Source organism: Pan troglodytes, chromosome 13, assembly GCF_028858775.2.
Source record: "Pan troglodytes isolate AG18354 chromosome 13, NHGRI_mPanTro3-v2.0_pri, whole genome shotgun sequence".
Taxonomy (NCBI): domain Eukaryota; kingdom Metazoa; phylum Chordata; class Mammalia; order Primates; family Hominidae; genus Pan; species Pan troglodytes.
This window is the reverse complement of record NC_072411.2, coordinates 37,174,536-37,193,209: the sequence shown is the minus strand read 5'-3', so window position 1 is coordinate 37,193,209 and position 18,674 is coordinate 37,174,536. Positions and strand designations below refer to the sequence as shown.

Below are 18,674 nucleotides of genomic sequence, written 5' to 3'. Positions count from 1 at the left end.
AATGTTACCAGGCTTTTCGAAGTCCTCCTGTGTACCCTCCATCCCCAGAATTAACTACAAATCATTCTTTTGCTTTTCTTTATGGTTTTTTTCACATATGTAGCCTTAAATAATATATTGTTTACTTTTGTCTAGTTTTAACCTTTATATTAATGGAGTGTTTCTGTTTATAGCCCTCAGTGACTTGCTTTTTTTCATTCAGTATTTTGATATTCGTATACCATTCCAATATGCTATAGTTTCCTCATTTTCACTGCTGTATTAAAATGTTCCTACACTAATAGTAGTGGATAGCTCCTCAGTTTTTGGCTATTACAAATGATGCTCCTATTACATTATTGCACATATTTCCTGGTGCAAATGGGACATGTACAGCAATTACTTTAGGATATATACCTAACAATTGAACTAGGAAATGTACAACATAATTATCCTACAAAGTGTTTCAACAGATTTACATTCTTATCTAGAGTAATGAGTTCCCTCTGTTGTACATCCTTGCTAATACCCACCTTTCTGAATTTTGTTTTCCCCTGATTCACAGAAAAACAAATTTGCAGGAATAACATGAAATATGTGATTCCCCTTTACCTGGATTCACATATGACCTGTCTCCCTCCTCTGTTCTGGATCCCTTGCATCTTTCTCTGCTTTCATGTGTGTACATACTATAGACATAAACTTGTTTCGAATAATTTCAGAATAAGTCGCATACTCATGTCCCTTATCCCAAAATATCTGTATTTCCTAAAATTAAAAATATTTTATTATATAATCAAAATGCAAATGATTCTGATTATATACAATAAATTTAACACTGATAAAAATAATTGTAATCTAACCTACTATCTTTATTGCAGTTTTGTCAACTGATCCCATATGTGTCTTTTTTTTTTTTTTTTTTTTTTGAGACAGGGTCTTTCTCTGTTGCCCAGACTGGAGTGCAGTGGTGCGATCTTGGCTCCCCACAACCTCTGCCTCCCAGGCTCAAGCGATTCTCCTGCCTCAGCCTCCTGATTAGCTAAGACTACAGGCACATGGCCACTACTGCCCGGCCAATTTTTGTATTTTTAGTAAAGACGGAGTTTCACTATGTTGGCCAGGCTGGTCTCGAACTCCTGACCTCAAATTATCCACCTACCTCAACCTCCCAAAGTGCTGAGATTACAGGCATGAGCCACCAAGCCCGGCCGCAAAATGTGTCTTTTATGACCCTTTCCCTCAACCACTACAAGTCTTGGTAAGGATCATCCATTGCCTTTAGTTATCATAGCTCTTTAATCTCAACTAATCTGGAACAGCTTTTCACTCTGTCTTTTATAACACTGGCATTTTGAGTATAGTTTCCTCTTCCTCCCTACTTTTTGGCTAACTAAAATTCCATACTGTATTCAGATTTCCTTAGTTTCTAAAAATTGAGTTATAACTCACATACCATAAAATGCACCACTTTAAAATGAATAACTTCAGTGGTTTTTAGCATATTTGCAAGGTTATGTTACCATCACCATTATCTAATTCCAGAATATTTTCTTTCATCTCCCCCAAAAGAAACCCAGTACCCCAAAGCAGCCACTCCTGATTTCCCCCATTCCCAATCTCCACTGCTGCCAACTACTAATCTAACTTACTGTCTCTATGGACTTGCCTATTCTGGTCCTTTCATATAAATGGAACGACGCAACATGCAGCCCATTGTTTTCTGGCTGCTTTCACTGAGCATAATATTTTCAAGATTCACCCATGTTGTAACACATATCAGTGCTTCATTCCTTTTTACGGCTGAATAATACTCCATTGCATGGACAGACCATATTTGTCTTATCTGTTCATCACTGACAGACATTTGGGTTTGTTCCATTTTTTGGCTGTCATGAATAATGCTGTCAGCATGTATGTATGTATGTGGTTTCCTTAGTTTTTATCTAATGTCATTTTCCTGTTCCAGGATCCCCTTCAAGATACCACATTATGTTTAGCTGTCATGTTTCTAGGCTCCCTTGGCTGTGACATTTCTCAGCTTTCATTGTTTTTACTGACCTTGACAGTTTTGAGTTCTGGTCAAGTATTTCATAAAAACTCCCTCAATTATGGTTTATCTGATGTTTTCCTCATGATTAAGCTGAGTTATGTATTTCTGGGAGGAAGACCAGAGAGGTAAAGTGCCACTGTCATCACATCATGTCAGGAGTACATACCGCCAGTATGGCTTAGCCTGTGGATGTTAACCTTCACCACCTGGCTGAGACAGTGTCAGTCGGGCTGCTGCACTGTAACATCACTCCTTTTCCCTCTCTGTGCACTGTACTCTCTGGGAGGAACACACTATGTGCAGCACACACTTACAGAGTGGGAATTAGCTTCACCTCCTTGAGGGTGGAGTATTTATATACATTTAGAATTCTGCACAGGGGATTTGTCTCTTCTATCCCATTAATTTATATATCCAATCAATTATTTATACCAGTATGAACTCAAGGATATTTATTTTGTACTCTGAGTTACAATCCAATATTATTTTATTTTGGTGTTCAAATTGTTCCAGTCTTGGCCAGCTGGGAACTCTTTCAGTTGGCTCCTGTGTCTTTAATATGCCCCCAAACTTCTGCAAATTTTTCTTTTTTCAAAATCTTTTTAAAATAGAATGTTCCTCATTTTGGGTTCATCTAATGTTCCCTCACAATTAGACTAAGATTTTACATTCCTGAACCAAATGGCATGTTAAGTGGTGTTGGGTCCATCAGAGTATCATAGCCCAATGTGTACGATCTCCATTTACTCCTCATTGGTGATGTTAATTTGGAGATACTGTTCTATTTCTCCACTTTCCTTGCAATGCAGAAGCACTCTATAGAGAAACACTTAAAAATCATGCAAGATGATGCTCTTCAATTTTCCACCTAGACTTAATATTCATGATTCTTGGTGAACCAATCCTTACTATGAACATGGTTGCAAAATGAAGACTTCCAACTCCAACATATACTCTACATTTACCACTCATCTTTGCTCTGTAGGAAATGACTTCCCCTTTCCCCTAGTTGTTTATCCATTAATTATCAATATGGTTCCAAGAATTCCTATTTTTTCCAACGGTTTATAATCATTCCTGTCCTTAAATATTTACAACTCAAAATTGTCCCAGATTTGGCCAATGTGAGTCCTTTCAAGTTAGCTCTCTATGAAATGCCCCCATCTTTTTTTAAAGCACTTCCTTACTGTCGAGCAATCCAGGATGTTCCAGGTTCATCTTGTACCTTCCTTGCCTCAATCTTGAAATCAGTCATTTTTCTGAGGAAAGCATGGTTACTAAAAGTAAATGTCTAAAAAAAGGAATGTGTAAAAAAAATCAAGCTATGTGTGCTCACTGCTATGAGGGTGTCAGTGCTTCTAGACTCTTTCAGAAGAAAGCCAGGGAATGTTTGCTTGTGTATATACATATACACAAATAGTTACTATGTCCATACCCACATACCTATCCATATTTTAAAAACTCGTAAGTCCACACCAATACCTCCAATTCCAATTCATTGCCACTGGGTTCTTCCTTGCCTTCCTTTATTTCATATTTGCATCTCACTTCCACAGTAAGAAATTCTGGCTTCCAACACCACCAACATATTTAGTTACTCACTTCACCCAACCAATAATACATCTAGAAGAGTTTCACAATTGCTGTACCCGTATCATTACAAAAACCAAGCTTAGATAATAATAGGGTTCAAGATTGTTTTTTTTTTTTTTTTTTTTTTTTTTTGAGATGGATTCTCACTCTGTCACCCAGGCTGGAGTGCAGTGACGTGATCTCGGCTCACTGCAACCTCTGCCTCCCAGGTTCAAGCAATTCTCCTGCCTCAGCCTCTTGAGTAGCTGGGATTACAGACGTGTGCTACCACCCCCAGCTAATTTTTGTATTTTTAGTAGAGATGGGGTTTCACCACATTAGTCAGGCTGGTCTCGAACTCCTGACCTCAGGTGATCTTGCCTCGGCCTCTCAAAGTGCTAAGATTACAGGCATGAGCCACCGGCGCCTGGCCTCAAGATTTTTTTTGCAGTCCCATCCCCCACCACAACTGACAGTATACAGTCAAACACATTTGATGTGTCGATAAATCACTTGGATTAGATTTTCCATCCTCCCTTCACCAATCCCCGTCGGTGTGGTTATGTTACTCATTTAAAATACAGCTGGATTAATGTATCTCAACTTGCTTTCAGGTTTATTTTTCCTCTTTCCATTCTTGTTATTTTTTGGAATAAGTAAAGCATAGGCTAGCACAGTGGCTCACACTTGTAATCCCAACACTTTCGGAAGATGAGGCAGGAGAATTGCTTCAGGCCAGGAGTTTGAGATCAGCCTGAGCAACACAGTGAGATCTAATCTCTATAAAAAATTAAGAAAAATAATTAGTTGGGCATCATGGTGTTCACCTGTAGTCCTAGCTACTAGGGAAACTGGGCCAGGAGAATCACTTGAGCCTAGGAGTTTGAGGGCTATCTTTCTGTTGTTCAAGTGTGTTTTTGAGGAGCGTTTTGTTTTCTTCATTAAGATTTCAAATATTTTCTGTTAAGTATTTTACTTTCCCCTTATAATGAAAATTATATTTAGATCTTCTAAATGGTTATTAGTGTATATGAATGCTACTGATTACTGTATGTTAACTATATATCATGCTGCCTTCCTGGATTCTTTTGTTTTTATTAGTTTTAACATTGACTTTTTGAATTTTTCCAAGTATAGAGTCATATCACTGCAAACAGAGTTCTTCTTTCAACTCCCATGCCTCTGCTTTCTCTTGCTAATTACACTAGCTAATACCTGCAGAACAATTTTGATTGGCAGTGGAGATGTCAGGCATCCTTGCTTTGTTCCTGACCTTAGTGACCCTAAGGCTTCCCAAATTAAGATGCTGTGTTTAGGACTAAAGTTTCTATATATTTTCTGATTTTAAGGAAGTAGCCATCTATTCCACTCTTTTCCCAAGAGTTTTAAGTTAAATTTATCAAAAGTTTTTTCAGCATAAATGGAGATACAATTTTCTACTTAAATCTATTAAGGAAGCAAATTATATAAACAGACTTCTAAATAATCATCCTCATATTTGATCAACATGTATTATTTTCTTAAAATGATATTAGAGTCTGTTTACTTCCGATTTTGCATTAAATTTCTTAAGTATTACTGGTCTGCTATTTTTAAAAATATGCTATCTTTATCAGGTTTAGGTACCAATGTTATAGTTGCTTCACAGAAAGAAGTTGGAAATTTTCCTCCAATTATTATGTGTTGAAATAATTTATGTAGCATTGGAACTATATGGTTTCTTGACATTTAGTTGAATTTCCCTGTGAAACCATCTGGGCCTGGTTCTTTTTAATGTGGCAGTTCCTTGATAATTGTCTCTATGAAAATTTGTCTGTTTATACTTTCTGTTTTTACTGGGGGTAGTTTTGATATACATTATATTTTTGGTAGGAATTTCCCTAGGAAATTGTCTAATTCAACTTGATTTTCAAATTTACATACACAGAGATGTGCAAAGTAGTATTTTTAACACATTTCCTCTGTATCAGTAGTTACTAATATGTGCCCTTTTTGTCATTTATTATTTTATTATATATATATATGTGCTTTCCCTTTTCTTGATTAAATTAGCTAATGGCTTCTCTATTTTGTTGATTTTAAAAGAACTAGATTGAACTCATTAATTTCATCTGTTTTGTGTTCTCTACACTCCTTTTCATTTGCTTCCTTTTGTTTTCTTTTGATTTGACTTTTTTTCTAGGGTTTTTAGTTAGGAATTTCATTCATTTATTTTCATCCTTTTGTTTTTACTGATACAGGGCTATGAAAGTTCCTTTCATCAATTTCTTAAGTATAGCCTGTAGGTTCTAATATGCAGTGTTTTCATCCTCATTGTTTTTCAAAAGTTCTGTACTTTCAATTTGTATTTTCCCCTTTCACCCATATTGTTTAATAGAAAGTTTGTATTCCACTAATTTTCTAGCCTGAGTGGTAGGCTATACCATCTGAGTCTATGTGAGTACACTCTATGATGTTCCCATGATAACAAAATTGCCTAATGAGGAGCTTCTCAAAACGTATCCTCTTTGTTAAGCCATAGGGACTGTATTAGTTCTGTCTTAGTATTCTGATTTTTCTCCTTAAAGGAAACTAATGAATTGAATATTCTGACTTTTCTTATCTTTCATTTATACTACTTTCTCTTCAATTCCTTTTACTCCTATATCTCATTTTCATTTTCTGGGCTCTTTTCCCACTTTTCTTCAATGCCCTTTATAAAATTTAAACTTGGGCCTCTTGTAATTTAGTCTTCATTTTTTATATGGTTTTCTTTTTTCTTTTACTTCTATCCTGAGCTAAATCAGTTGTGGTTTCATTTCTTTGTGGGGTTTTTTGGTCCATCTCTGTTCTTGATTTTAGTATTTCTGATTAAACATGGTTTTTTCATATCCTCCTTAACTGTTTGAGGATATCTGATTCAGTTTGGAATGTTATGTTACAATTTTCTTCTGCTTTGTGACTGATTTTCTGGGAAATATTTTCATTACCTGAAATGAGCTGATTTGCATTTTCTGTTTTGTAAAGTAGTTTTATATGGATGTGGTCTGTTCTCTTCTATTCCTAGTAATATCACAAATAGCTTCAAAGTGCCCTCTTCTGAAGTTTCTTTAATGGATAGAGGGAGATGAGGGAGGCTGGTTGTCTTGTTTTTCTTTCATTTCTGCAAGATCCTTAATTTTCCCCTCTTATTTCCTTTTTCTCATCATTCCCATCCACTCCTTCTTTGTATATCTGATTTTCTCCAAGGCTCCATTTCTAGCCCTGTTTACATTCAAGTCCCTTCCCTGTGGCAAGTGCTGTGAACTAGCAAACCCTACCTGTGTTCAGTGTTTTGGCATGTAGTGTTAGGCTCTCTCTTTCTGGGGTGACTTTGTGTTTCATCTAAGTCTTCTGTATCTCTTGGCTCTTTTTCTTTTCCTGCCCCCTACTCACTATATCTGCAAAGACTTAGAGCAGTGGGAGCTCCACTGGAATTTGGCTTATTTCTCTATTTACTGTTAATTTGAAGGTCATTGCAATTTCTATCTCTTAGTAATGCTGAATGCATGGATTTACTTATTGATTTCACGGGATTTTCTTGGGGGGGTGGAGGAGGTAGGAAGGTGTGCAGGGCAATTAAATATCAGGCAGGTGCCACTATATTCTCCATAACTCCAAATGTTTTTTAATAGCTGCTGTAAAGCTGGCCACTAATGGATATACCATAATTTATTGAACCAAGTCCCTGTTGTTGGAAACTTTGGTTGTTTCTACTTTTTCACTTAAGAACTTTGTTGAACATCATTTATATACATAGATCTTTGTATATTTCTCATTATTTCCTTAATAAATGTTTTGGTGATAGAACTGCTAGCTCAAAGGACATACCCATTTTTAACACTTTTAACATATACTGTGAGACAGTTCAATGGTAAGCAGTCTGTTTAAACTATGCATGCCTATTATTTGCCCTATTTGCAACTAGTTCTAGAATCTTAAATGTGAATAGTAGATATATAAAACGCTCATTGAATTTCAATGCTTTGCACCTCAAGTGTGTCCAAAACTCTCACGTCTATGACAGTGAGTTCCTAAATCATAAGAACAGTAATTTGCATTCTAGTATTAGAGACTCAAACCTCAATTACCTTTTCTGCTTCCCGTGTATCATCGAAGAGTCTCCTTTGCCTTCTAGCAGGAATTGGCTTAGCTGTTTCCCAGGCTTCTACCCACATATTGCTTGGAATCTTCATCCGGGCACTCAGTTCTCCTTTCAGCACCACGTTGCCCTTTTCATCAATCACCTCCTCTTCAATATAATCCCGGGGTGAATACCACCTCACAAAATCTTCCAGGGAGCAACCTGGATTAGCTGCCTAAAATAAGACAAAAAAATTCAGCAGAGTCAAATGAAAATCAACAGTTAATGATAAGCCTGTTTGCAAAATTGTATTTTCAAAAAAAGCCTATCTAATCTTTACAATCTAATATGTAAAATGAATTTGGATGTCACCTTTAAAATAGGTCAGATGTTAAAGTATCAAAAGCATTTTATTTTTATTTTCTCAGCTTTAAAGAAAAAGAAAACATTTTCATTTAATGAATTTGGATATAAAAACTCGATGTAAAGAGAAAATCATTTCTTAAACACATTATGTGTTATATAACTTAGTAATGAAAACACTTTCATTCAATGAATTTGGATATAAAAACTCGATGTAAAGAGAAAATCATTTCCTTAAACACATTATGTGTTACACAGCTTAGTTTCATATTACAGTATAACAACTACTCAATACTAAGAAAAGTAAAAATTAAATAATACACCACATGATCAGAATAACACAGTGATGGAAAAGTTCTGTTCTTCTTTTCCTCAATAAATCAATACTGGTTCTGCAATAAATGTCAGCTAACTTCAAAACTGTTCTATTCTGCCATCAAATTCTTGTACTTTATATAACAAATTACCATCAAATTAATTGGTTTTGTGCTGTTAACGAGTTGGAATTCAAACTACTGTTTTTCAGGCTTCTGGAACCAAACTGATTAAAGTTTTACTCAGTGGATAGTTCTATAGAATTAATGATGATGTATGCCAAAAACCTTTCAGTGATTCTAACTTCAAGCTTGGAAAAAAAGACGAGGCTTCCCAGTGTTTGTGGTAAGGCACAGAGGTCTTTCTACAAGTGTTCCAGTGATGTACTAGTAGAGTCCTAAGGATGGGCATGAAAACTACCATGATGAGAATGTTCTGTCTTAAATGTGAAGAGTAAAACTACCAGTTTCTCCTCACTGGGCTCAAGGGCTACCAGCATGACCATCCCTACCATCTTAGGTTATACCCCTAAGGGCATATCCCCTAGAAGATCCTTCACTGACTGTCAACAACACAAATGTAAAAGGGTTATGATACGGTCCATGGCAAAAGCAGTGGGTCAAGATTATTTCATGATACTGGGTGACTCAGGATTCATGTACAAAGATCTAGATCTTAATCAGTCAACATCATACCCACATGAAAACATCGTAGGAAACCAGAGGCCCAGAGTAAAGAGCATAAACTTCAAAAGAAAATAATATTCACTCATACACTATAGATTATATTGAAGAAAGGCATTTCATACCAAAATTCTTCTTTCTGGTTGTCCTTACTATACTAGGCTGAACATAGCTACCAAGAGAAGGCCAAGGTTCACTTGAGCTTATCTTCTCTTTACTGTTAAAGGTATGTACCACAAGGGCATGCTCCAGAATCCACCCTCTCCTTCTGGAACTCTGAGGTGTAGGTGTAGGTGCCCAGGCACATATTAGTATGCTTCCAATGCTCTGGGGACTCTCAAGAGCCCCTAACTCATCCCTATACAAAAAGTAAAGGCAACCATATCTATTTTAGAATAACTACATATTTCCTTAAATGTATTATCTGATTTCTACATATGGGTGTATATGTAAGTTGACTATTTAAATTACTGTCTATTTTCTGGTTAAAACAATGTCATGTAAGATTTGCAGGTACCCAGGTTAGCCCAAAATAGTCTAATGAATCACAGTTTTGCTGAAGTGCAGTGTTAGAGGAACTATATAGAACTTTACCAAGAAGGAGTAGTATGTTTCCATGGGGAAAAACTTTTGTAGTTCCTATTTGGAATGTCCTCCCGTGCATGCCTCTGCAAAGACACTGCAGCAGGACAGGGAAAGATGACTCTGAAGGCAGCTAGAGGTCAGATGGAAAATTACTGCTGCGGAGGCTGGTATTTCCTGCTGTGCACACACACCTTAAGCCAATTCCCTTCTCTACCTTTTGGTTTGACATGTGCCCCAAGAGCCAACTGGCTTCTCTTTATCCACTGTACCAACTATTTGTTTTAAAGCAACTCCTCCGTTTCTTGTCACATGGCAGTATAGAACTTGCAGATTTTCTGTATCATTTTAGTCTCCAAGGAAAACATATAGCTCTTAAGAGGTTCACTAAAGATGTTTTTCATTTAGAAAAGATGGGTAAAATAAGCAGGAAACAAAAGGCTCCCTTTTATTGTCACTTAAATCTGCTAGCAAAAAAGGATGAAAGTGGCATAGGTGTTTGTGGAGTGTTTATGTTTAAAAATAATACACAGGTGTTTCAGAGAAAAATCAAACTCACACTGGCCTAAACAGTACAGAAGCAGGACTGAGTAGGGGATATGGATTGGCAAGGTGGAGGCCACCACAGGTTAAATAAAGAGGGAAGTCTGGGCCTGGGGATAGTTCAGAGTATCAGCAGTAGGAAAGGAAGCCCTGTAGCCCATGGGGCTACCCACTTGGGGTTTTAAAATATACGTGGACTTGCCTTTGCTTTCAAAAATAAAAGTCCTTTCCTCATTACTAGTTTTTAAGCTAATAAGCCAAATGTCACCATTCCCTGAATCCTGTATGTTCGAAATACAGACCTGTATCTAACCCTAAAATATTCTTCAGATAGCAAATGCCTACTCATCTGAAATAGTGACTCTTCTGAGAAACCTTTCATGACCTACTCAGCAGAGTCAGTCTTTTTGACCCTGCCTCCATAAGAGAACTCATGACAATTCCTTACATATCTCCTCCCACAACCTCAATCAACTGTAACTGAGGGTAAACACTGTATTTCTTAACTCATCTAGTCACAGTGCAAGGTACACAATAGGCGCTCAAAAGTTCGTTGAGTGAAGTGACCCATGTTAAATCCTAAGTTTCCTAAAAGTCTTCCGTTAAATTGGCTGAACACAAACAAACCACTCCAATTGACATATAGAAATGATTCTATTCTCAACTTTCAACTATTAATAATACTAGATCTTTGCTTTTTTTAAAACTTAAGAAACAAGTTTGACTATGTCCTCTGGGGGGATGGTGGCAGAGTGTTGAACTACTAATGAAATCCAAACACTTAACAAAAAGACATTCAGGCCTTTATACCACTTTACGGAGTGATTTTCACAGTTTCATCCCAGAATAGCTCAAAATAGACCCCAGAGCTCTGCAAGTGTGACCCACCTTAAAAGACTCCATATCTGAGAGCAGACAGGCACTCTGCATGCGTGCTCGGAGGTGAGCCCCTTCTGCCGATGTACCTAATTTAGCTAAAACTTCAGACTGCTCTTCTAGCAGATCTTCTGTCATAGGTGCTGGTTCCTGTGAAGCACAAAAGGACAAGGCTCATAAACAGCCCTTTTTAGAAAAAGAAGTACCATAAAAATAGAATAAAGACAACAGTCATTTCAGCTATAGCAGTCACAAGATGAGTATTTTTAAAAATTCAGAGAAATGCGTAAGTTTTTTAGAACTTACATAAAAAAGGTAACAAATTAAGAAAAATAAATACCACTTTCAGGCCTCCTCCCCCTCACAGATAAGATTACCATGTTTCCTTTGACAAGGATTGATAGTAAAAGACAGAGGAATTTGGGTCCACTGAGCAACATTTTCCTGCCTATTAGTGATAAAGAAATGAAGTCCTAATGATATTATTATATATGTCATCACTAGCTACAACAAAATTTTAATTATAAGTAATAGAAATGGTTTGATATAGAAATAATTGCTCTAACAGGGCCAGGCACGGTGGCTCATGCCTATAATCCCAGCACTTTGGGAAGCCAAGGCGGGTGGATCATGAGGTCAGGAGATCGAGACCATCCTGGCTAACACAGTGAAACCCTGTCTCTACTAAAAATACAAAAACAAAATTAGCCAGGCATGGTGGTGGGCGCCTGTAGTCCCAGCTACTCAGGAGGCTGAGGCAAGAGAATGGCGTGAACCCAGGAGGTGGAGCTTGCTGCAAGCCGAGATCGAGCCACTGCACTCCAGCCTGGGCAACAGAGCGAGACTCTGTCTCCAAAAAAAAATTGCTCTAACAATGATCATCTCTGGTTATAGAACTATGAGTTTTTATTTTTTCTCTACAATGAACATGCATCACTTTTAATTATCCTGCAAGTACCAAGCAAGAATCTCACACTGAGATTTAGGGTTGAATAACAACCTGTAACGTAGTATTGTATAACGTTTAAGAGCTTGGGCTCCAGAAACTATATGCTATGTGCTTGAATCCCAGCTTTGTGACCTTGGGCAATCACTCAACCCTCATTGTGACTCACTGTTGTGAAGAACAGATCCTGGCCCATGCTCGATAGATACTAGCAATTAAAGATAAAATACTTAGGTTATATTATAGGCTTCATACTTTCTCTTTGACTAAGGGTCAGTATCCTTCTCAAAATATTTCAGTCAAGTTCACAAATTATATTCAATCTCTCATGAAGGAGTATACTCAAGAGCAGAGGCCTTCATTCTTTCTATTAAGAAGGGGCTACATTTCATTGGCCTACAGCCCTGAAATCACAGGATGGGAAGGAAGGAAATAGATACTGAGAGGACACTGACTATCTCTCCCACTTGGAAATTTGAGCCACTTATAAATGGAGAACATGATAAAGAGGAGAATAAGCAGCAAGTTGCATGTGGGCCATACATTTTCACATATACTGTTTCTGAATATGCCCAAAGCATTCTTATATTCGTGGACCCATGGGATCACTGAGAGGGGTAAGGGAATTTTGCAAGTGATGAAAATGAGGTGCAGAGATAAAGCGCCTTGCCCAGGATCACCAAGTCGCAAAACTACCAAGCAGCAAACAGAATCTAGGACATCAGTTTAATGCTGACTTTAAGAATTACTAGCTTGAGGCTGGGCGTGATGGCTCAAGCCTGTAATCCCAGCACTTTGGGAGGCCGAGGTGGACGGATCATTTGAGGTCAGGAGTTCGAGCCCAGCCTGGCCAACATGGCGAAACCCCATCTCTACTTAAAAAAAAAAAAAAAAAAAGATACAAAAATTAGCCAAGCATGGTGTACACCTGTAATCTCAGCTACTCAGGAGTCTGAGGCAGGAGAATCGCTTGAACCCAGAAGGCAGAGGTTGCAGTAAGCCAAGATCACGCCACTGCACTCAGGCCTCGGTAACAGTGAGAATCCCGTCACCAAAAAAAAAAAAAAAAAAAAAGAATTACTAGCTTGGTTCCAATCCACTGGGTAAGGACATTTTCTTCTAGCCCTGGCTCTAGTATATTGGGGTAAAGTCTTCAAACTTTTTCTAGCCATGTATTTTATGTTGTGACCTAAGTCTACATAAATGGAACACAGAAGTATGTTTGAATTCTTATGAAGCAACTATATAAAGTCATTATTTTTCAGTGAAGAGGCAACTGATTAATGGCACATTTTGAGCCAACTTCTAAAGCTTGAAATTACATTGGTTTCAACTGGGATCATTTTGAATTCCAACCATTTCATATAAGTATACTTATAATGATCATAATTCAAATAAAATTAACCTTAAAATAAGAAAGTAAAATGGACTAAAATTTTGCCTAGATTTACCTAAAGGCAAAATATAAAAATTAATTTCTAAATACATAAGATGCACACTGAAAGAAGAGTAAGTCAGTCCAGATTTAGACTATAAATTCAAATGTGAAAATTCAAGCATCTGAAATGAGAGAGGGAGCAGAGCCTTTTGAAGAAAAATAAAGCACTAAATTTAAAAAGTATTATTTTTGTTTCAGGAAAGAAGAAGCCTGAGCTTCCAAAATAACTTTTTCAGACTGTTTATTAACCCAGTCAAACCAAGAAAACAAATGTACAATTAGCTTATTAAAAATAGGGACTCCAATCTGGGCAACAAAGCAAGACCCTGTCTCTACAAAAAATTAAATAAGTAGCTGGGCATGGTCGTGGGCGCCTATAATTCTAGCTACTCAGGAAGCTGAGGTGGGAGGACCACTTGAGCCTGGGAGATTGAGGCTGCAGTGAGCTATGATTGAGTCACTGCACTTCAGCCTGGGCAACAGAGCGAGACCCCAAGTCAAAAAAAAGGGGGGGGGGGGAGGGGACTACTATTAATTAAAATCTGGAAGGAGAAAGGATACAAAAAAATTAACTTTTGCTGAACACTTACATGCCAAGTGTTTTCGAATATGATATGTGACTTAATCCTGAACAAACTAGAGTAATACAAACTATTATTGCTTTTTAAGAATTCAGTATTTATTTATTTATTAAACAGATGAGGAAGTAGGGTTTTAAAACTGCAGAAGTGTTAGAACAAGATAGAAACTTTCGTTTTTCCTTTGTTAAAAGATTTTTTTTTTTTTTTTTTTTTTGAGACAGAGTCTCACTCTGTCATCCAGGCTGAAGTGCAGTGGCGCGATCTCAGCTCACTGTAACCTTCACCTCCTGGGTTCAAGCAATTCTCATGCCTCAGCCTCCCCAGTTGCTGGGGCTACAGACATGCACCACCATGCCCAGCTAATTTTTGTATTTTTAGTACAGACAGGGTTTCGTCATGGTGGCCAGGCTCGTCTTGGACTCCTGACCTCAGGTGATCCACCTGCCTCGGCCTCTCAGAGTGCTAGGATTACAGACGTGAGCGACCTCACCCAGCCCTAAACAACTTTTTAGAAGTAGAATCAACATACAATAATTTAAAGGCACATTTGATAAATTTTCGTGTGTGTGTGTGTGTGTGTGTGTGTTTATACCCCCTTGAAATAATCACACAATCAAGATACTGAATGTATTCATCACCTCAGAAATTTCCTTATGCTCATTATTTTTGGAATGTTTATCAAGAGTGAATGGATAAACAAACTGTTGTATATCCATGCAAGGGAATACGACTAAACCTAAAAATGTGTATGAACTATTGATACATACAATACGTGTGAATCTCAAGATAATTATGCTGAAAGAATGCACACAAAAAATGTTATTCCATTTGCATAAAATTCTAGAATGTGCAAATTAATCTATTACTGTTTTTTAAGATGAGAAAAACAAGGCTCAGAAAGGAAACATAGCTTGTATTAGCAATGCTGTTAATAAATGGTGATGCAGGATATTAATCCAGTTCTGCTACATCCTAAAACCCAGGTCTATACAAGACCTCAATACCAACTGCATTCGCCATAGCAAGATTAGAACAAATATTCATTTGGAGTCAGGGGCGGTGGCTCAAGCCTGTAATCCCAGCAGTTTGGGAGGCCTAGGCGAGCAGATCACTTGAGGTCAGGAGTTCAAGACCAGCCTGACCAAAATGATGAAATCCCATTTCTATTAAAAATACAAAAATTAGTCAGGCTTAGTGGCGGGCACCTGTAATCCCAGCTACTCAGGAGGCTGAGGCACAAGAATCACTTGAACTCAGCAGGCAGAAGTTGCAGTGAGACAAGATCATGATCGCACCACTGCACTCCAGCCTGGGTGACAGAGCAAGACCTTGTCTCAAAAAAAAAAAAAAAAAAAAAGAACAAATATGCACTTATACACTTGGTTTCTAGCATTAGAAGATTCTGTTCTAATACTAAAATTTAATCATGAGAAACCTAAACTCTGACTTACTTTTAAAAAGGTATAATAAAGCAAATAGCATATGGGCTATCAAAAACAAAACAAAAACCAAAGCTAGTAAATTATACCTGGTAAATAAAGAATATAAGCATGGATAATAAAGTTAACAGAATCCATGTTTCAAATTATTATTTATTTCACTATACCTGGTACTTTATTAAAATTCATGACTATTAAAGCATATTATCATATACCACACAAAATCCAAGTTGAGGGCTAGAACAGAAAGCACACAACTCCTTGTACAAATATTATAATTCATCAACCCATTTCAGAATATAAAGACTAGTTGCAAAAACTAAGTAATCCTTGCATCTTGATGGGCAATAATAGCCACTTATATAAGAAAATGTTCTCAGAAGAATAATAGCTAAAAATTAAGTGTTTATTTTGAATTAGACATTATGTTAATCACTCATCAGGTACTATTTCATTTAAATGATGTTAAGAAGTACTATGAACTTATAGTTGAAAAAACTAAGGCAAAGAAAGATTAAATAATGACCCCAATCCATACATATGCTAAATGGTAGAAATGGAATTTGAACTCAGGCAATCTAACTCCACTGACAGTATTCCTAACTATCATGCTGTGACTCCTTATAGGTTTGGTAGGCTTAAAGCAAACGAAATAAAAACTACATAAAATTAGAATAATTACTAGAGGTTAAGAAGTGTGTGTGTGTGTGTGTGTATGTGTGTGTGTGTTGGTGAGGGGTGGTATGAAGAGAGGTTAGCTAATGGATACAAACAGATAGAAGGAATAAGTTCTAATGTTCAATAGTAAAGTAGGGTAACTATGGTTAACAACAATGTATTGTGTGTTGCAAAATAACTTAGGAGAAAAAATTTGAAATGTTCCTAACTCATAAAAATGATAAATAAGTGACAGATTTATCAATCACCTATCAAGGCGATTGATACCCCAAACACCCTGACTTGATCATTATGCTTTCTATGCATGTAACAAAATAGCATATGTACCCCATAAAAATGTACAAATATTATGTACCAATAAACAAATTTTAAAGAATAAATACTAAAAATATTAAGCAAAACTCTGTTAGTATTGACTCAGCAAATGGCAAATAAACCACTGTTACTCTACAATAGCACATTTTCTAAAAGAAAGTTCAGGATAATAACTTTATTTCATCAACAGTAATTTGTCAGTACAACCATCTTGTGTGCAATGGCAAATTAAGACTCCGTAAGAGGAAACTGGAAAGTTCAGAGGCAAGAGAGAATACTGCATTTACAACACAAGAACCATTTTTCTTTACAAGAAAAGAATCATTTTTAGGACTTGGAAATGAAAGTGTGATAAATCCCCCAAAACAAGGAAACACAAAACACAAATGGCAAATGGAATAAACAAAAATTTGTCAAAAGATTCTCCCATAATGCTACTGACAGTGGCAGCAAAAAGTCAAATGCCTAGGCAGATAAGAGGCAGGTCCTCAGTGAAATCTGACCTTCAAACAAAGATAGTTTAAAGCCTGAAAACCATGGTACAAGTTCTGGGTAAATCCACAGACTGGATTGAGAAACTCTCTTCCTACTTGGCATGCTTTCCTCTGAGTAATCCTCACCCTTCACGTATTTACATACACCTATCCTTCCCTACTTGGTTTTATACATTGTCATGCCCCCCTTTGAGTGGTGCCTTTGTTTTAGCCCATTTTGCGTACTCGCAAACCAATCAGCAAGCACTCCCCATTCTGAGCCCATAAAAGCTCTGGACCCAGCCATACTTAGAGAGAAACCACCCGACTTCAGGTGGGAGACCACCCTCGCAGCCCCTTTTGGCTGAGAGCTGTTTCTGTCACTCAATAAAATTCTTCTCCACCTTCCTTACCCTTTGATTGTCAACGTAAATTCATTCTTCTTGGATGTGGGACAAGAACTCGGGACCCACTGAATGTGGGTACAAGCTGTAACACAGGTGGGTTAGGGCACGCTTGAGTTAGGGCATGCTCAGCCCAGCTGAGAGCTAAGCTGGTGCACAAGCCTGGTGGACAGAGCACCTCCTGCGGCAGGCCCAGGGCTGAGTGAGGCCTGGGCAGAAGCATCGCCAGCCACAGAGGGCCCCAGCGGGCAAAGTGGCCAAGAAAATTCCTGTGTCACTATGCAAAAAGATAAAATGTATGAACAAACAGTGAAGAGGCAAGAGTTAAGAGAACATATTCAGGAATTATGACATCTGAGTCCCAAATGAAGGAGACTGCTTAAAATGTAACATGTTAGGGCCGGACACGGTGGCTCATGCCTGTAATCCCAGCACTTTGGGAGGCCGAGGCGGGCGGATCACGAGGTCAGGAGATCGAGACCATCCTGGCTAACATGGTGAAACCCCGTCTCTACTAAAAATACAAAAAATTAGCCAGGCGTGGTGGTGGGCACCTGTAGTCCCAGCTACTCAGGAGGCTGAGGCAGGACAATGGCATGAACCTGGGAAGCAGAGCTTGCAGTGAGCCGAGATTGCGCCACTGCACTCCAGCCTGGGGGACAGAGCAAGGCTCCGTCTCAAAAAAAAAAAAGAAAAAAAAGTAGCATGTTACAGAAGAAAGGTTGAATATCAACTACCTATGCTGCTAATAAAACAAGTTAGAAAAATAGCAGATTAGTTCTAAGGAAAGTAGAAGCAAAGAAATAATAGAAGAAATCAATGAAATAGAAAACAAAATCAACAGAGAAAAATCAACAAAACCCAAAGTTGTTTTTTCAGGGGAAAGATTCATAAAATTAATAAAACCCTCTTATAGATCAGGAACAAAAGAGATAATATACCAAATGCCAATTTTAAAAATTAAAACTGCAATATCATTATAGATTCTATAATCATTAAAAGATTACAAAAGAATACTATGAAATAATTTATGCCAGTAAATATAAAATTTAGAAAAATAAAAAATTACTTGAAAAACACTATTTGCCAAAGTTGATACAAGAAATAAAAAATAAGAATAGTTTTTTATCTATTAAAGAAATCTAATTTAAAAGTAAGTCTATATTTGAAAATATTTCTACAAACAAAACTTCAGATTCTGAGTGGTTTCACTGGTGAATATGTTCAACATTTGAAGAAGAAATAAAATCTTATTTATACAAATTTGTCCAGAGAAGAGAAAAAGAGGGGACACTTCCCTGACAAGGACAACATAATAAAGGTCAATACCTC

At 37.3% G+C, this 18,674-nt stretch overlaps 1 protein-coding gene across 16 annotated transcripts in view; it reads right to left on the bottom strand.

Moving 5' to 3' along the window:
* Positions 1-18,674, bottom strand: part of RAB3GAP1 (RAB3 GTPase activating protein catalytic subunit 1) — a 198,652-nt gene that overhangs the window by 66,196 nt on the left and 113,782 nt on the right. For all 16 annotated transcript variants that reach the window (XR_008546775.2, XR_010150072.1, XR_008546776.2 and 13 more), the window contains 2 exons: positions 11,081-11,218; positions 7,714-7,941 (listed from right to left, as the gene is read on the bottom strand). Coding sequence is in view for 9 of the 16 variants with exons in the window: in XM_054679795.2 (XP_054535770.1) it covers positions 7,714-7,941; positions 11,081-11,218 (366 nt within the window). In the remaining 7 variants the exon portion in view is untranslated. The remainder of the gene's footprint in view (positions 1-7,713; positions 7,942-11,080; positions 11,219-18,674) is intronic.